The sequence below is a fragment of the Sphaerodactylus townsendi genome, linkage group LG08 (assembly GCF_021028975.2).
Source record: "Sphaerodactylus townsendi isolate TG3544 linkage group LG08, MPM_Stown_v2.3, whole genome shotgun sequence".
In the NCBI taxonomy this organism is placed as follows: Eukaryota; Metazoa; Chordata; class Lepidosauria; order Squamata; family Sphaerodactylidae; genus Sphaerodactylus; species Sphaerodactylus townsendi.
The window spans coordinates 54,632,535-54,652,590 of NC_059432.1; the positions used below are offsets into that span (position 1 = coordinate 54,632,535).

The following is a 20,056-nucleotide window of genomic DNA, read 5'->3' on the forward strand; positions in this document are numbered from 1 at the left end:
CTTACTTGCTGTCACTCAGCTGTGCCTTGCCTTGAATTTTCTGGGTGAGGAGTTTGGGCTGGGGTGCAGCTGTGCATGGAGGAGGAGTGGTGCTAAGGGTATGTCCCGAGTGCCACTTATTAAACTAAGCCCATGAGCAAATGTTTTCTGAACATCTCTTCCCTTGAAAACCCTACAGGAGCTCCATAGGTTGGCTGTGACTTGACGGCAAAATATGTGACTTGACGGCAAAAAATGTGGTTAAATACAGAAAACACAAAACAATCCTTCTACAATATAATATTTGGATTTTTTTCAGAATTTTTTGAAATAATATTTGGAGTATTTTTCGGATGTCCAAACAACAGGCTATAAACCTCTAGTGTTCATTGTGACGTATTCATTTAATTAAATATTTAATATAATATTCATGATCTTGGCGTAAAACTGTGAAGCATGGAATCCAGCCTGCTAGACTTCCAAACACCACCAGCTGCTTACTGAATACAAGAGTTTGCTTCATAAATGTGCAAGACATGCCTACATTTCCTTTATAAATAAGGAGAGAAAGGTAAGGCAGTTCACTCGCTCGAAGAAAAAATAAGACTGCAAGATGGTCACAGGCTTCCTTTGTTAATTTTTGTGCTATTGTGATATCTCAGTTATATGGGTTGGATGAAGAACCAGATAACCTGCCTTTATTCCTTGAGCATTGCAGAATACGAAGATATTACAAACACATGTGAATTCTTCCAGCACATCTTGATAATGCATTCCAAGATAGTGGCAGAAAGCTGTACTGCATTCAGTTGCCTTTGGAAGTTAACAAGTTTTGTGCCAGTCCCGAAAAGTTCCATTTTTTTTAGAGCTACAACTGAAGACTGATGTAACAGAGGAAGATATGTCTTGCAAAATGGTCTGTTTTTCTCACTAAGACAAAAAAGAAGAATGAAATCAGATAAGATTGAAATGGTATGTTGCAGATGTCATTGTCAATTCTTCTGCTGTCATCTGTTCTGTCATTTATGCCACTTCTGCCTCGTTTGTATTTGTCTAGGGTCTTGTTCAGTTCAATTCAACTCAATTTTTTTGGATCTTGATTTTCAGATTGGATTACAGAATCTGTTAGATCTTACTAGAAATTCATAGAATGCTCTCAGGGGAAATTCAGGTGCGTGTGGTACGATTTCCTACATACCGCATACATATCTGTCTAGCATTGTTTTAATATTTTGTTAATTGGCTTTAATTATTTATATTGGTATTTTTATTTTAAAGTTTATTGAATGTTTTTAAGTTGTGTTGTAACCTGCACTGAGCCCTCCAGGGATAGAGTGGGGTATAAATCTAATAAATAAATGAATAAATACTCAACCAATATTATTTTGTCCATTTTCAGAAAGATTTTGGCAGGTATCTTCAATCCCCATTGATTTCTCCACTATTATTATACTTTATATCTAAAATGTCATATCAGTCTGAGACATTTTTATTGCCATTATCTGTGGATATTCCCACTAGCTGTTAAAACACATCCCATGAATTATCATATGCTGGCTTTTTTAAAGGTTAGGGCACAGTAGTAGTTTTACCTGTGTTCTCCCAAACTCTACAGCATACTCCTCACAGACCATGTTAATTTCCCCAACATTCTTATACTTCATATCTAAAACTGTCATATCAGTTTGAGGTCATTTTGATTGCTGCTAGCTGTTAATATTCTTGCTAGTTGTCAAAACATATCCCATGGATTATCATATGCTGACTTTTTTAAAGGTTACGGCCCAGTAGGATTTTTACCTGTGTTCTTTCTTAATTCACAACATATTCCACTTCAACCTATTCCAAGAATCCCAAAATGGAAATAAATGGCACAGGGAATAGAAAAAAACCAGGTTGCTTACCTGTAACTTATGTTCTTTGAGGGATCCTCTGTGCAGCCACAATGGGCTCCTACTGCACAGAGCCTCGGTTTAGAACATTCTAGAATTAGCTTTTTAAGTGTGGTATCTTCCTCCATTTTGAGCAGATGTGGCATTGTGCATGCAGAATGAGGAGGAGATACAGCTTTCCACTCAGTTCTTCTAAAAATAATACCACAGCAAGTTAAGAGGATCTGCTGTGAGGAAGGAGGTTGGGTTTTATACTGAAACATATGGCCAAATAACATTAGCTATAGATAAGCAACCTTTGTTTTCTTTTTGGTCACTTATATTTAAACCACTTATACTCAAACACATTACCAATTTCTACATAGTGGTGGACATTGGTGCAGTCAGGGAACAAGTGTTGAGTACAGCTCTGCCAAGGAGGACATCCTTCTGAGCTCTGATAATCAAGACACAGAGGCTCCCAAGGGAGGAAGGTTAAGACTAGGTGACTAGCCTATAGAATTCTGCTCATGGTGTCTCCTCTGCTGAAGGCTGTTGCTGCTTGCTGAATGCATTGGTATAGTTACTGAAAGCAACATGTGATCCAACTCACAGCCAAGTTTAATGGCACACTTCCAACCACTACTTCTGATTATGAGTCTTGTAAGCAAGACTGGTGAGACCCACAGCTCCAAAATAGGAGACTTAGCTCTACCAGTGAAAATTATGTAGCAAAGCCAGGCATTGTGCCAAACTTTGATTGGGGTCATGATGTTATGAAAACAGGATTTAACTTTTCATCCCTTCATTTTTTTTCTCCAGAGCTAAAAAGGACGCTTTCACTGAAATCCTCTTGAAGGATAAAATCATGACAAAGTCTGCATGCTATGTTACAGTCTAATACATGGTGCTCTGGGAAATTGCATGAGTGCCTGGGACTGGGGTGGAACCACTGGTAGGATTCAAATAATTTAACATCCGGTTCCGGTGGTGGGATTCAAATAATTTAACAACTGGTTGTTAACAAGCACCATTTTAACAACCGGTTCTGCCGAAGTGGTGCGAAACTGCTGAATCTCACCACTGGGTGGAACTATTCATTATTTCACCAGATGTTCTCAGAGCTGTGTTATAATGTTAATTCAGGTGTGTAAGGGTGAATTGCCATGAGGTGTAACATTTCCCTTGCACATTGATTCCTTCCTGCAAAACCCAACTGCAGTTTAATCAGACTGTTTTAGTGCCCATCCAGCTAGGAAAAATAGCCTCAAAAGCCTGAGAATTAGGCAAGGAAGAGTTAGGCAAGGAAAGGATTAAATTCACCCTCCCCCCATTTCCTCCTGAAATGTTCTGCTGCATTTACATTTTTGTCAAAAAGGAGTAAAAGCAGTCAGGAGACCTTTTTATATAAGACTAGGACAATACAGAAAGGAATAGTTAAATCCTAATTCATGACCTCAATCCATGTCAATGGTTCTTTGTAACTCATTGAAAATTCCATTGACACAAGTCTGATGTATAATTTGGTCCTGGTAGGAAAACACAGGTTTGGAAGTCTCATGTTCATCAGGGAACAACATAAGGACTTGGCAACGGGAGTTCTCTCTCCCTGTCTCTCACACAAACACAAACACTTTTCTGTTTCTGGCTACACTAAACTGGGAGAAATGGCCTTATACACTGCATGTAAGTTCCACAACGGAGGTGTTAATGACTCCTTGGGGCTTTTTGAGAATACAAAAACAGCAGGTGAGTGAGGCATAAGCCATTTCTCTCTGCCTACTGTAGTTGCTTGCCTGGCAAATGTCTGCAAGGCATAAAATTTCCATTGCATGTGTGATGTAAGGTTCCTGCATTCTTCCTCAGAAAGCTCTAGAGCTTTGTAGTGTGCAGTTGAACTCTTAGCTATAATGTGCAGTTTTATCTTGGGAAGAATCTGAAATGTTCATTCTATTATAGTCCTGATAGTGGTCATAAAATATGAATCATACAACACATTAGTCCTGGAATAAATTGAATCTAGTCCTAGAAGTCAAGATTAACAAACCAGTGAAACTAGATTTAAGGCTATTAGTTCCATTGAATTAATATGTATATATCTACATCTGTGTTTACTATTTATGAAGGCACACAAGAATAGGGCAGGTTGCATTTACCTTGCCTTGTTCTTTTTTTTTACACATACATCCTTCAGTGTGGAAAATTTCTGAATCTGGGAGCCGACATACAGTTAGTTTAACCTTTAGAAATAGGAAGAGGAAAAGAAGAAATCATTATAGATTTTTTAAATAGCTCAACAGCTTGCATCTTTTCAATGTTGAGAAGAATAGCTTAGATTCCAAGAATTATGCATATACTTGGGGAAGAAATCTTTGACGAAGCGCAGTTTTCCAAGAAGATTCCAGGTTCAATCCCTGGTATCTCCACTTGTGAAAGACAAGATAAAGCATCTCAGCAGGTGTTGGGAACTGATATTCTTTGCTTGAGATCCTGGAGAGTTTTTATCTTTCAGAGTAGCATTAGATAATATTGTTGAATCAGTGTCAGATAACTTTATATGTATGCAGTCACAGATACCATTCCTGAAGATTATGGAAGTGCCATGTGGATTGCAGTGAAAATGGAGAACCAGTGAAAATTCTTTCCCCCGCCCCCCATCTTTGTGTGAGCAAAAAAGCCCTTCCTCCAGTTGGAATGCCTCAAGTCACAATTGATGCAGTGGTGAATTCTGTTACCAGACAGTTTAGTTAATCTGAATGACATGAGAATCCGGCTGGGGAACGAAGAACTCCTTGGGCAGTGCTGTGGAGCTTGCAGTGACTTCACCACTGAACCAGATTGAATTGCTGAACCAGATTGAATTGCTACTAAGGTAACAGCATTCAATCACCTCAACTACCTCAATGGAAATTGCCAAGAGAATAAGAGGTCTGGTGCTGCTATCAGTAGGAAAATATACTGCCAGTTATTTAAAATAAAAAGACAAAATTCTGTCTCCTGACAAGAGATCATAACCTCTGCCCCTATGCCCAACGTGGGGCTCTTAGGCATGCTACCATAGTCTGCTCCTTATACTCAAATACTTTTAATCAGAGGTGCACCTGGAGTTTCCTGTTGGGACTTAATCCCCATGCATGAATCCACATGTGCTGGTGAATTAAATACCCAGTAGGGAGTTTCTAGGCGGCATTTGATAACATCACGTGGCACAGAATGATAGACTGCTGTAATTGAACTTTCAATTTCCTTTTATCTCAGTATATCTCACCCTGTGCTCCTATTCTCCTATTTCTTCGCCACTGTGTACTTTGCTACCCTTCCATCAACCAGCCTGTTTTTTTTTCATATCATGCCTCTTAGATTCACTGTCTCCTGGGCCTCTTTAATTTCTTAGCTTGCATTTTCCTTGTTTGGGTAGATCATCTCTAAATGCCTTTCTCTCTTCCTGTCAATGGAACAAGCCATGCTTTCCTTTTGCTTCAGGAGATTTATGTGTTTGCACAAATTAACCTTTATATCCCCTCTTAGAAGATGCATTATTTGTTAGAATTCTGTGATCGATCTTCTCCCTAAACAATCATTTATGAATATTATTTGAGAGTCATGGTTTTTTTCCAGCCTCCATGGGATAAGGAAGTCATAACTAAAACAGACATCCTATCTTAGCCCAAGTGAATGCATGCTCAAACTAGGGGCTAGGGAAATCTGTTATTGCTTGTTACTCTAATTGGGAACTAGGTGAGCAGTCCTAAGGAGGTGTACCGCGGAAATAAATTCCATTTTATTCATTAGGTTTACTCCCAGGTAAGTGTTCTTTGGACTGCAGCCTAATTCATCACTTGATGCTGCGCTTCTACTAAGTAATTACATTAGTGGGTCTTAGTTACCTCCTTTCTTGTGGCTCTTTTTATGAATAACAAAACCTCATCTGTACTTGTCACATATAAGTCATTCACAGCCGTTATGTGATCCCCGTGATGAAATATACAATTTAAGTGATGTGGACCTTTCCATTGGGAAACACTGTTGTCGAAGGAAAAACAAAGAACACAAATTGATTAGTTTCAGTTTCAGAAAATCGATTTGTGATGGCTTCTTGTCTAGAGATATAATCACACATCATCTGACACCTTGGCGATCAACATTGCTGGATGGTTGGGATGAATGTAAGAAGTAATCAATGTAATCAGTGTAAGAGGATGTCAAGGGAGAATCCATTTTGTTTGCTGAATTCACTAGAAGGTCTAATTTTAAAAAATCCTTTTTCTCTCTCATGAGCTCACAAAATTCAAATTCAGTAGTTAGAGATGTGCGTGTTCTCCTCCAAGGTCATCATTCTTGTTAGAGGGTTTGAAATCATTTTCATTAGTTTAGGCCAGCTATAACTGGTTTGTTAGAAGGATAATTGGATAAGTTTCATTTTAAGAGGGAGAAGGTAGATGTGTGCTCATCACTGAGAACATTCTGATCAAGGTATAACCCCATTGGTCAATTAATGATCACTTGTTGTAACCAGCTTGGACCATAAATTAGTTGCATCAGTGTAATTAGCCATCTTTGTCTAAGCTTTTCCCTCTATTCTCCTTGAGGATATTTTAAGAACTTTGCACATGTTCTGATGACTCCTTATCTCTTTTGCTCACAAGTATTTCTTTATAGCAAGTAGACTTACTGTGCATCTGAATTGCGCATCACTGTTTTATTTTTAAACATTTGTTTTACAACCTTTCTTTAATAAAATTATAAAAATACAGTATTTTGTCTGGAGTTCACAGCCCACAACCTGGTGTTGCTACTACCCCAAAGGCCAGGTTGGGTATTTGATAAGGGCAATCCATTAATCCATATAAAGCAATAAATTAAAAATGCTGCAAGGAGGTGAATGAGAATATACTAAAATAAGTCTGTAATTTTTAGGGGCACAAATACAGTCCACTACAGAATCCCATATCTTATCTTCAGTAACAAATAACATATATAAAGTTCAAAGTTATGGTAACCCCAAGATTTTATTTTTTATATTACTGTTATATTTCTAGATCCACAGAGAAAGACTACTAGTATGGTTTAAAATAACTTTTGTATGAAAAGCAAGCAAAACATCTTGGATCGAAGTCTCTAACCTTTGTTCTAGAACTAAGGCCCCTTCTGTACACCAAAATAATGCGCTTTCAAACCACTTTCACAACTGTTTGAAAGTGGATTTTGCTATTCCGCACAGCTTCAAAGAGCACTGAAAACAGTTTGAAAGTGCATTATTCTGCATGTGCGGAATGAGCCTAAGATTCTGTGATCTTAGAACAAGTTCTCAAGCTACTGGTTCCCTAATAGTAGTTCCCTACTAGTTGTTGAATGTAAGGGAATATCTGTAAATTATAAATTCTACCACTACAAGTACTGATGATTGACTATGAAAGATTTGCACCATAATTCTTAGGGAGTACACTCAGGTGCTTACTTAAGGCGCATCAGGTGACCAAACTTCTGGCTTTATCCAAATCCTGAAAACCAGGTGGAACAAAATTCTGAGTCTACGGCAAATAATTGTAATTTCTTGATGTTCCGCTCAAAACTTCCACTTAGCTAGTAGTTCTACTATGACTGGCATTGGTGTTATTTTATTATGACATTCTAGCTCTGGTAGCGTCTGTCCGTCCGTCTGTCTCTCTGTTCTTTGTTGTCCATAGTCTTTGTCTTGAAAGTGGTACGGTCAAACCTCTGGTTGTTCTTCTTCCAGTCATTTGACTGTGATATCAAGTAGTTCTAGCTCAGTGGGCTTCATGCTACATCTAAGAGACTAAAGCTGGGTCGCAGCTCTGGAAAAATTGAGAACCCTGGGATAGTCTAATTGTGTACCCAGAGGCAAAACCTATATAAATAAGCTCTTATTAAACAAAATTCAGATGTTGGTGATTGTACGATCTTTTAAACCTTTGTTCCATTGTTAGATTGGTCTAGTAGGCTATTGATTACTACATCCTTTTTCTATTAAGGAAACTTTACTGCTTTTGTCCTATGCTCCCCTTTTACTTTCCAGCATTATAATAAATGTATTACATAGTTTATTCTGTGATAGAAGACATCCTATCTGTGAGCTGTCAAAATCATTCTGTCACTGACAGGGCCTGAGAAAGTTACTTCTTACATGTACTGCAAAGCAGACAAGTGAAGTACATCAAAAGAGTCTTGCAATTGAGGAGTAGAGTGCGCACAAGGGAAAGCACAGCAGGAGATAAGTTTTAGACAGAGTTTGTCTCCATGTGGCTTGTCCTTTTGACCCTCCCCTACTTTCCTCAATCATTGATACTGGTATTTTCTGGTGAACACTGACTTCCATATCATCTGTCAACTCTGCAAAACATATGGGAAAAATGGATATCTTCAGGCCTCTTAGGCTTAATAATGATATTTCCCTAGATGTTTTGCAGCACTGACAAGCAGTATGGAAATCAGTGCTCTTCCTCGTCTGTATAACTCCTCCATAACAGTACACTTTGAAACATATTATAATTCAGATGATATGAAATAATCTGTTAAACAGCATTATTTTCTGATCTCCAAATTACTAAATCATAGGTTGACTAGCAATAAAGCTTGTTGTGAGAAAAAGACAATGAGCTCTAGACAGGGGCGTACCCATGTCCCCAGGCACAGGCCTTTTGGTCACATGGGGGGGCACTGGATGCCCAGCGGCATGCCAGCAAGTCCCGCCCCCACCTCCCTGCCGGCTGGCTTTTGAACGCCGGAGGCCAGGGACAGGACTCAGGGGTGTGGCCCCAACCCCAACCCCCTGGCCTCCATACTTTCAAAAGCTTTGGTTACCAAAAGCCAGCCAGGACGGAGGCTGGGGGTGGGACTCGGGGTAGGGCCATGCTCCTGAGCCCTGCTCCAAGCACAAGGGGGCATGTGGCGTTGCCCAGAGAAGGAGTTGTCTCCGGGTGCCATTTCCCCCCGATACACCTCTGGCTCTAGAAAACTAATCCTCCAACAGCAAGAGATGCAGACAGGGCATATCTACAGGAAATGGTGTCCAGCACAAACCCTGAAATTGCAGCCCACTCAAACTTCCTAGCTTTGCCAAGGGGGACCACCAGGGTGCCTGTGAAAATGCGGAGAGTTCACCCCATCTCCATAGGCACCTACCTGTTTGCAAAGCTGGATCCTGGCAGCAGGGTGCCTGTGAAGATGGGGAGCCTGTTGTGTTAAAAAAAGTGGGAACCCATAAGTGGGGACTCGAGAGAATATTACTCCCACCTTTTTTCTGTTCTCCCCCTTATTTTCTCCCTTTCAATGACCATCCTGCCAGACCTTCTCTTAATCTTCTCTATTTTTGCCCTGCCACCCCAACACTCTTTCTGGTCCCCTACCCCATCTCTTTCTTTTTGCCCCAGTACCCCAGCTGTATTTTTAACTTTCTGACCCACTACCCCCTCTCTCTTTCTGCCCTCCCAGCTCTCTTTGCCCACTTATTCCAGCTTTCTCCTTCTCTCTTCCTACCCAACTCTCTATTCTCTAATGTTTCTGCCACTCTATCCCAGCTTTCGTTCTTTCTTGTCACCTACCCTAGCTCTCTCTTTCTGCCTCTCCTCAGCACTCATTCTTTTTATCCCCCCACCCTCCAATTTTTGGTAGCTAGCCTGGAGTGCTCTGGTTGGGCATAGTGAGGCCTCTTCCCCTGCAGACTCACTCTCACTGCCTCAGCTGGAGCCATTCTGGTTGCAGTGAGGTCTTCCCCCTCCCCCCAAGCAGCTGGTGCAGGATGGCCTGTTCATCCTGGCCCCTGGCGCCAGGATTGCTGCTGACTTACTTGAGATTTGGCTTAGGCAAATAATAGGACAGCTCTGAGAGGAGTCCAGATCTTTAAGGAGTGTTACCAACTGAGTGAGGAGTTTGGGAGTTGTAGTCTCATCAATATTTCTGTATATGAGAAATGGCACTCTCTGGAGTACATCTCCCAGAGTCCTTCACTTTTCTGGTTCATTGTTGGGAACACACTGCTCAGTTACATAGTAATATAGATTTCCATGTTCTATGAGCATTTGAACACTAGACCTGGTTGCTAACATGCTGGCATACAAGCACAGACATATGCATATATATAAAATATAAAATGGGCAACAGTATAAAATGAATACTGCAATGCCTGTGACTTCCAGGAACTGGTGAGAAAGGTAAATATGCACAGTTGTAATGGCAGGGGGAAAGACATGATAAACTTCTGCTAAAACAGGATGTAATATGATTGTACTTACTGCACAGTTTGATTGCAGATGATATTACTACTGATAAAGCTCTCTAGTTAGATTTAGGCAGACTAAAAATCAAAATTTTATATATTGTTTATATACATGTTGTTTATAATTTTGGTGTTGTGTGAATATAGGAAGTACAAAAAATAGAACTGACAACTAAATTGTAACCTCTTTAAGCTAACCCCACTGGGTTTTTTTAAAGCATACAGCACAAACTATGGAAGAGAAAGTGTGACATCTTGTGGTCTACAGAGACTCCAAGTTTTTACACATCTTGAATTTCAATGGCTATTATTAGCATGAGAATAATGAATGCTGAAAGAATATGTGTGCTAACTGGGTTCAACTCCCCTCCCCTTATTCTTTGCTATTCTAATATTGAAATAGTGTCTTCAAGATCTAAGATATTGCCTTAGCTGCTAACCACTGCTCCTTGGTGTGTTTAAACAGAAAATTTTTTTTGTTCTCTGGTAGACAGTTCATGGCTGTGTCTCCCGGCCACCACATTCTAGGAAGCCACCACACAATAAGACCAAAGGAAGGGAATATATGTGATATTATATACCAAATCATCATTTCAGTTATTGTGAGAATTTGTTCAATTAACATGTATTTGCGTATTACAAAATATAATTTCTTTCCCTAGAAGCTATTAATAATAACACATTAAAATATACATCTGATTTTAGTGTTAGTGTTAACAAAGCTTTTAAATATTTTTAAAAGGCATACAAAGCGGGGCCCTAACTGTCTTTGGAAAAAGCATTTCAGAGTTGGGATGCTGTCTGTCTGTCTGTCTGTCTGTCTGTCTGTCTGATGGCATTTAAAAACCTGATTTTCTATAACGCAAATTCAAACTGGTTACAATGTTCTATAAAGCATTGGCTTTTATCCCAACTAGCATTTCCAAAGGCTTAAGTAGTTCCATTTGTGGAGGTGATTTTTCCCTCTCCCATCCTGATAAATCTCAAAATGCTTCCTGAAGGCCTGTTCCTGTGGACATACGAAGACATTTGACAGGCTGTGCTTTGGAACAAGATTGCCGAGGACATTTTACAGTTCCACAAGAAAAGAGAAGGCATGAAAATGGTGCTCTGCAAACAGAAGTGATGAGCCCATGGAAATCCTAAGGAGATCTAAGTCATAATTTTGAAAAACTCAGCCCAATACAACAATCACAAATTCTTACAAATCAGAATGTGATGGGAAGGTGGGAGGGGCTAGCAAGGGGACCCAGCCCCTCCTTCCCAGCTCCCCATGCCCCCCATCTTCCCCGCCCCATTTACTGCAGCCAGTAGGGAGGCCAGGGAGGGCAGGAGCCGACCTGCAGGGAGTGGGAGCGGGGCTTGCCTACTTGGGAAGGTGTCATGGGGGCAGACCAGCTCTGAAAATCATAGTAATTAGAAGTGAAGGTTTAGGCAAATTAATTGGGAAAAATTTTAATGTGAGCTATATTCATCGTTATGGCACTGTCATAAACAACCTGTTCATTTCTTCGTTCTGGCAATTAATCCATGCATTTTGTTTGTGTTTATGTAAGACAAAATAAATTTTATCTCCAAACGTTATCTTTTGATAAGAATACATAACAGTTTGTTTTTGTCAGTGAATCCATTAAATGTGAAGTAATTAATAGACCCAAACTACTTCAGCTGACAGTTTTTCAAAACTGGGGGCATACAAATCAACATAAAAGTGGAGGCTTTACCATATACGTCCAATTGCTTCAGTAAATGACAGGCAGTTGATGGCTTCGTTTTGAGGAAGGTGAATGTCCACCACTTCCAGTTGGCTATCATCTATGATTTTACTGCTAGAGACAAACACATTAGATGAAACCCCAAATGTCAGAGTAATGAAGCACAGTAGACCTGCCACTGTAGACTAGTTCAACTAGCACTGATATCCCAAAGTGGGAAAAACAGGAAAAAAAACAGTGGCTTACTTTGTTGCAGATAGGGTTGCCAACTACAGCTTCTGAAATTCCTGGAGATTTTGGAGGTAGAGCCTGGAGAGGGGAGGGTTTGGGAACTAGATGGACCTCAGCAGGGGATTTAACCTCAAGAGGAGCAATTTTCTCCAGCGGAACTGGAGAACAGTTACAGTTTTGGCAGATCTCCAGACCCCTCTGAAGGTTGGCAATGTGTAGATAAAGTATGGCTCTGTAGTCTACTTAGCAGAAAACTTTGAACTCTGTTCTTCCCAACCTCATTCTTATAACTTACAGTTGACATGATTTATTTATTCTGTTTCCTACATTAATCATGATAGGGATATTAGCTTACAATGTATTAAGCCATAAGGAAGATATATGTTAATCACACAAATTATATTAGAAGTAACTCACAAAGAATCAAGCACCCTATATGGGAAATATATTAGCTAACGAAACTGAAGCGGGGTCTTGGCCTTTTCCTTATCAATCACACCTTTTTAAAGTGGCAGCACCTCTGAGGAACGGGCCTGAAAAGATCTATAACGTACCAAACAAATGGTTTTCAACTGTATTTGGTGGCTGGAATCTCCTAGTATTACAACTAATCTCCAAGCAAAAGATTAGATCACTATCTGGAAAAAGGGGATGCTTTGGAAGATGAATTCTATGATACTAAACCCCATTTAAGTCCCTTCCTTCCCAAACCTTGCCCCCCAGGCTTTGCCCTCAAAATCGACAAGTATTTTCCAACCTGGAATTAACAACTTTAGTCGCTATTAAGGTTGGCAACCTCCAGGTGAGGCCTGGAGATGTCCCTGAATTTCCAGACTACAAATATCAGTTCTCCTGAAGAAAATGGCTGCTTTGAAAGTGAATATAATATGGCATTATGCCTTGCTAAAGTCACCCCCTCCCCAAAGTCATCCCCTTCCCTTTCCAGGCTCCACCTCCCAAAATATCAAGGCATTTTTCAACCCAGAACTGGCAACCCTAGCCAATACTGTGAAATCTTGGTTGACTTTATTCCTTCTTTTCTTAAAAACAAAACAAAACATATTTGCGTTTCACATTTTCATTCTGCCCTGGCATTCCAGAAGGCAAATTATAAATTGTTAGAAATTTCATAATACAAATTAAATCAAATCATCAAAGCAAAACAAAAAATAATGACTATATTAAATGAGCAGCTAAAATATCAGGCCCACTTTAACAAAACAATCTCTACTATTAGGGATGAAACACTTTTGAAAAAGAACGGCCTTTGCTTGGTCTCAAAAAGCAATGAGCTAGATATGAGCTAGAGCAAATTCCAAAGATCAGGTTCCTAAGAGATGAGTTCTAGAATTTTGGTACTGGTGTTGAAAATGTCCTGAGTAACCACCTACTGCAAGAGAACCTGGTATAGAGCTATGAATAGATTCATATGGAGAAAAGTGATCCTTGTATATCTCTTAAGGTCAAACTGTCTTGAAGAAAGTGATACTTTCAACTTCAAAAAATGTTGGTCAATCACTCATGAAATCGGCTTCTTTCCTTACAAAGTCATAATACTATAGGAATAGAAATTATCACTTAATTGTTTATGTATCTATACAAAGTATCTGGACCAATGGAACATTGTCTAACAAAATCTTTAGTGCATCTAGTATTGTCACAGGTGTGTGTGTGGTGAGGGGTGGATGAGTTAAATGTTAAATAAAAATTAAATATTATTTCTTGGTATTCATTTGGGAAGAAAGCATTTACATCAAATTCTTGTTATTAACCAGTGGACCAATCATATCACTTTCAAATATGTACACTGCAAATAGATTTAAATTAAGATGGTTTTCTGTAACTCTCAGTGATTTTATCATTAATGTAGGAAGAACTGATTGTTGAGGTGCCATAACATAGTATATTGTTGTACTGATGGTTTAATTTAAATAGTAAATCTACTGTTATAAGCCACCCTATGACCATTGAAGGGGGAGAGTGGCCTATAAACTGAATTACAAGTAAATAAATAAATAAAAATATGTTTTGTAGTCAAATTCTGCAATTCAGACTGCAATCAATCCTATGCTGAAGTAAAGGCGAATAGGACTGCATGCTAACCTCTCTCTCTCTCTTCCTTTTTTGTAATGAACTGGATTTTATTGAGGACAAAACAGAAGAGGAGAGTGTATGCTATCCTGAGTGTCTACAAGTAATGATAGGATAAAAATGTACTAAATAAATAAAATAAAATGTCGAAGTTGCCACACTTCCTGGCATAGGATTAAAAGAATTCTGAGAAAAAAAACACACCTTTTTAAATTGATGTGGGTCAGAAGAATCTTACCTGCTGGGGCATCTGGAAAAGGCATATAGCTCGTTCCACACTTAAACTTACATATTTTTCCTCAAATGGAAATTTGTATCTTTTGTCTGCTAATCTAGACTTCGGTCTAGATTTTTGGTGGAGGGATATTATTGTTAGGGAAAAAATGACAGCTATTCATAGCCAAAACAGCCTTACTTGAGAAGTTTGGACAACTGAACCACCGTTAACCGTTTTGCTTTATTTTCTGGTAGAAGCTCTTTTGCTCTAGTGTTGCCTTCATTGAGTGGTTGGATACCCATGCCCCCATTAAGGTCCGTATAATTTTCCTGGTTTCTGGGAAGGGTTTCCAATTCAACACTTGTACACGCAGGCTGGATTTTTCCTTTAATCACCCTAAAGAATAATTATATAATAATTAAAATAAGTGTAGCATTTCATTAAAACAGTAATCTTGGTACATGTCAAAGTTTGTGTATAAGCAACGTGTGGAAGGTAGAAGATAATAACTGTGGGAGAAAGTCATCCCATTTTCCATATATTTATGGTACTTTACGCACTGTGTGCAAGTATGCTTGCATGCTCTGTACACTGTAAAAGTGTAAAATCCCATTAATAGGATTTCACGATCATCCTTATATGTTGCGCATATGATTACCTTCCTGATATGACACAATGCCCTATTCAGAATGTTAAATCGAACATGAAATGAAACATCCCTGCTCTCACCACCAAAAGATATATAAAACCCTAACAAGAACAGAGTTGACTGATAAAATTCAGTCTCTTGCTTTTAGGGTTCTAATCCCACACTGAGATCAGGAATCCCACACTTTGCAGCCCCTCCTGCTGGTGCCATTCAACCAGCCAGAGGGAAAACTTACCAGAGGTAACTGTAGTCTTAGTTCTCTGTTGTCAGTAATGTAGCGACATGACTTTTGGCATGAACTGGAAGTGACATCATCGTGTTGCTGAAAACAGCAGGTATCCCCTGGTATTTGTGCAAAATCTATGGTAAAAATGGATGCTACTGCAGAGTTTTGCCCGAATTCTAGAATGTCAGCAATGACTTGATGATGTCACTTCCAGTGCATGTGGGAAGTGATATCACCACATTGTTGATGACAGAGAATTACACCTAACTGGTTGTTGTGGGCTTTCCGGGCTGTGTGGCCATGGTCTGGTAGATCTAACGTTTCACCTGCATCTGTGGCTGGCATCTTTAGAGGTGTATCACAGAGAGAAGAATACACTTCTCTCTGTGATATACCTCTGAAGATGCCAGCCACAGATGCAGGTGAAACATTAGGAATAAGATCTACCAGACCACGGCCACACAGCCCAGAAAGCTCACAACAACCAGTTGAGTCTGGCCGTGACTGCCTTCAACAATACAATTACACCAGTTTACTACTGGTAAGTTTCCCTCACCATCCTCCACCGATTACCATTGAGGACCTGGCAACCCTACTGGTTTAGAATAAGAGTTCAATAGAAAAAGTAATGTCATGCTATACTCAATGTCAAATTATCAAAATGAGTCACAAGTCCGGAAGGCAAAGAGATATTTTAACATTTGTTCTCTGCCCTTTTCTAGCCGTAATAGCAAACAAAATGTTTGACTTTTACATTTGTTGTTTATCCATCTGAATTCTGCGATGTTCAGAGGAAAGGTGGGCATATAAATATTTCAGATAAATAAATCAAATAAATTGTGGTTGAATTTTACATTTGCTATACGCAAGCACATGATTGCCTTGATAAATAGAAGGCAGCTGAAAATATAATGCAGCATGGACTGGCTGAAAATTGTATGTTGAGATGCCTTTGAGAAGAAGATCCCAGAAGCACAAGAATGACAAAAAATATGACAAATAGATGAATGAGTACTGATCTTCTATCCAACTGTAGGGATCTTTTTTCCCCCCTTGAGGCCCAGGTTCATGTGTCATGCTTTCTGACATGAGTGGCCATGAGAGACACATGGGTGGTGGGAAACAATACAATAAAGAATTCTAGCCTGTTGTAGCAAAAACAAATGAAAGTCCTGTCACATCCTATTTGGCCTTACCAGATTGATCCGGCTTGACTATTATACCCTCATGTCAAAATGTACTGGCTCATGAACCTGGGCCTCAGGAGAAAAAAAAGATTTCTGCTGTTGGATAGACTCTCATGGAAACAGGAAACCTTCCAAATGCTTGGCCCTCAGGGCTATTAGGTAAATACTTTGAACTGAATCCAGAAATAGACAGGCAACCAGTGAAATATTGTATTGTATTGTATTGTAATCAACACCTGCCATTTGCTAAAGGATTTCAGGGAGGGGCAGGATTGGAGAGAAAGAATGAGAAAGCTGGCCCCAACAAGCAACTGTTACTCAGAGTTTCTTCTCCCTTTAAACTTTAAAGAGCCATTATGTTCTTTGGAAGATTGCTCTCTGAATTCCAGAGACCAAGTCAACTCTCACAGTACATACATGTAAAGGAAAAAGAGACATTGACTTTGAGTAATAGAGAAGGCCAGTGTTCTCCCGCCTTTACTCCCTTCCCTGACCTGCTGCTGGGGGGGGGGGCGGTTAATGAAGGGATAAAAAAAGGGTCTGATTTCCAAAATTTTTAAAAAAACAGAATACCAAATTAGTAAGGACTCTACTGAAAATGTGGAAACCAGTGTCCTTCCCACTGAAATCTGGAACCCAAATTAATGTGATTTTTAAATACACCCCTAGAACAAATTAATAAAATGTGCTCTAGGATAATGTCAGAGCAAAACACGTTAGGATACTTACACATTCTTCATGGACATGTACATTCGATTTTGGCTACAATCTGTGTCATTTGGACTCAGATTCTCAACCGGGTTGCTGTGTTCAGCAATAACACGATCCAGCTATGAAAGCAAAAGTGAATATAACATATATACTGATGCATACAAATATATATATTATATAATATCCTAGTTCTGTTAAACTAGGACAATCATGTTACTGAGCCCATTTGTAAATTATACAATTATTAATGAATAAAATGAATAAATGAATAAAATACATCTAAGAAGAGCAAATATTCTATTCATCAAATGCCCTTATTGTTTCCCAATTATCAAATTCTTGTGTGTGTTAAAGTGGTGACCCTATGAATTAATGTACTCCGCATCATCCTATTGACAACAGCCTTGCTCAGGTCTTGCAAACTGAGGACTATAGCTTCTTTTATATAGTTGTTGGCTTTCCTGGTATTATTGTATTTTCCAGGGACTCATACCTTCTCATTATGTGACCAAAGTATGACAGGGCGTTTCCCCACTTGCCACAACCCCCCTATGCCGCACGCTGCTCTCAGTGCGCATAATTTCTGGCGCGCACCCAGGCTTCCCAAAAGGCACTGTTTGAAAGAGCACCAGGAATGACGCGCACTGAGGGGGCGCGGCAGCGGCGGGGTGGCTGCGTTGTCGCCGCCCCTGTAGTGGTGAGTGCTGGGGGACCCCGCGCTACTTGCCTACAGTAGCACGCAGCTACTGGTAAGTGGGAAAACGCCCACAGTCTCAGTTTAGTCATTTTAGCTTCTTGGGACAGTTCAAGCTTGACTCGATTTGAAACCCACTTTGTTCTTTGGCGGTCCATGGAATGTGTAACACTCTCTTCCAGCACCGCATTTCAAAGGAATCTCCTTCCTTCCTGTCACCTTGGTTATACATAAATGCTCTTTATTATCTGTACAAATTCTGGTAAAAGCTGAATGGAATTAATTATTGGACTTAGATATAAAAGAGCTAGCCAGTCATGAAGGACATAGGAGCTTTGAACAAGTCACTGTCCCTCATCTCCATTACTGCAAAGGGCTGTTGTGTGACTTAATCAAGACAAAAAATTGAGCTAAGGGATTGTAAAAGACCTTTATTGCTGGAATATAAATCATTGCTTAAATTTGTGGAATTTGATTATTAGGTGTGGAGAAGCACATAATAATATTAGGGATCAATTGTTTTGCTTCCATCTGTAAAATAAGAGCCCGCACCACTAAGAATCCAGTTTTTGAACATGGACATCATTCAAGGAGTTAAAACATATTCACAGGACCATGTATCTAGAGTACCCTTGTAGCAGACCATGTGCAGTAGCAACGGTTTGTTTTGGACTAGTGTTCCAGTAGTGTTGGCATTTCATTTTATGTTTTGCATTATTTTGTTGTTTTTAGGTAGCTGTTGGTAGGTAGCTGACAATTTCAAGTGTAGACTGAGTTAAACTGAGTTGGTCAAACTGAGTTGATTAAATGGAGCCAATAATCAGACTAGAATGGGAAGTGGTTCTATGTAGCTTACCTCAGCCAGAATTCTTCTTGGAGTATCATAATATGGCTGCTCGCTCTCTTCCTCCTTTTCATGCTTTCCTTTTGTCTGTTCTTCAGGTACACAGTGATGACTTGGTAGGCCTCTCTATAATAAAGTGTTCATAATATAATTTCATCGTGCTTAATATACTTTGAAAAAGTTCATAATGTGTAATGTCCAAGACCCTTTTTTTAAACAAACAAACATGGCAGTTCTTTCCTTTTCCACAAGTCAGCCAGTCTTTATTACAGCCCATGGGCCAGTCAGAAGCAGGAAATAAAACAGAAAAAACACTATTATAAAATTAATTATCTACATACAATTTCATCATACATCATTTTTAGCTAACAGCTAATATAGCTAACAGTTCAGGTGTTAGAATCCAAGTGTATTATACAGAGGATGTTATCTTGGCCCATATTTTCATTGCAGAGACTTAGGCACAGACACAGTACTTCTTTGTAGTACATTCTCCACAAGAAAATAATTTTTTAAAAATAATTATTATGAACAACAGACCAGAGTGAGATGTGGACTGTTTTTAGGACACAATCTAGAAACAAAATAGCTGGTATAAATTAAATGTGAGAGCGAAACAGTTAATGTTGCAAATTATCCAAACATCTTATCCAGACCCAATTTCTATACACACCTGACATGGTACCAATTTTCTTAGTGACTCATAAATAGGGCTTTCTTCATAGGGTTCTGAATATGGTCTTTTTTTGTCATCAGAAATTTCCTAAACCGCAATTAATACAAAACAATCATAAATTAGTCACTGCATGGCTCTTTTTCAGTCTGATTCATTCAATTGCTGGGCGTTTCCCCACTCAGCATGATCCCCCCTATGCCGTGCGCTGCTCTCAGCACGTGGCATCCCTGGCGTGCGCCCAGGCGTCCCCACGATCCCGTGCTTTGCGCGGGGTCATCAAAAGGCGCCCTTTGCAAGAGCGCCAGGGATGCTGCGCGCTGAGGGGGCATGACAGCGGCAGCGTCGCAGCGGCTGAGCTGTCGCCGCCCCTCTCGTGGGAAGTGCCGGGGGACCCCATGCTACTTGCGCGGGGCTTAAGGTAAGTGGGGAAAGACCCGCTGACTTGCCATTTTCTGACCAAAGACCAAAATTCACACTCCATGGCTCACCTCTCCCATTCTGAAGCCTGACAGGTACCCAGTGGTGGGATCCAAAAATTTTAGTAACAGGTTCCTATGGTGGTGGGATTCAAACAGTGGCGTAGCGCCAATGGGACTGGGCGGGGCATGACGGGGGCGTGGCTGGGCATTCCAGGGGTGGGGCATTCCTGGGCAGGGCTGTGGCAAGGACACAGCCGCTGAGCCAGTCCTTGGGCGGGAAACAAATGCACGCAGGCGCAGGCTGCTACGC

At 39.9% G+C, this 20,056-nt stretch overlaps 1 protein-coding gene across 6 annotated transcripts in view; it reads right to left on the reverse strand.

The window, feature by feature from the left end:
- Window positions 1–364: 364 nt before the first annotated feature.
- Window positions 365–20,056, reverse strand: part of PLEKHS1 (pleckstrin homology domain containing S1) — a 44,231-nt gene continuing 24,539 nt past the window's right edge. For 3 of the 6 annotated variants that reach the window (XR_007245359.1, XR_007245356.1, XR_007245358.1), the window contains 9 exons: window positions 19,325–19,414; window positions 18,664–18,777; window positions 17,132–17,232; window positions 14,539–14,736; window positions 11,811–11,915; window positions 5,738–5,873; window positions 4,007–4,090; window positions 1,884–2,063; window positions 365–909 (listed from right to left, as the gene is read on the reverse strand). Coding sequence is in view for 2 of the 6 variants with exons in the window: in XM_048507110.1 (XP_048363067.1) it covers window positions 907–909; window positions 4,007–4,090; window positions 5,738–5,873; window positions 11,811–11,915; window positions 14,539–14,736; window positions 17,132–17,232; window positions 18,664–18,777; window positions 19,325–19,414 (831 nt within the window). In the remaining 4 variants the exon portion in view is untranslated. The remainder of the gene's footprint in view (window positions 910–1,883; window positions 2,064–4,006; window positions 4,091–5,737; window positions 5,874–11,810; window positions 11,916–14,538; window positions 14,737–17,131; window positions 17,233–18,663; window positions 18,778–19,324; window positions 19,415–20,056) is intronic. The other 3 variants (XR_007245357.1, XM_048507110.1, XM_048507111.1) reach the window with 3 other exon arrangements.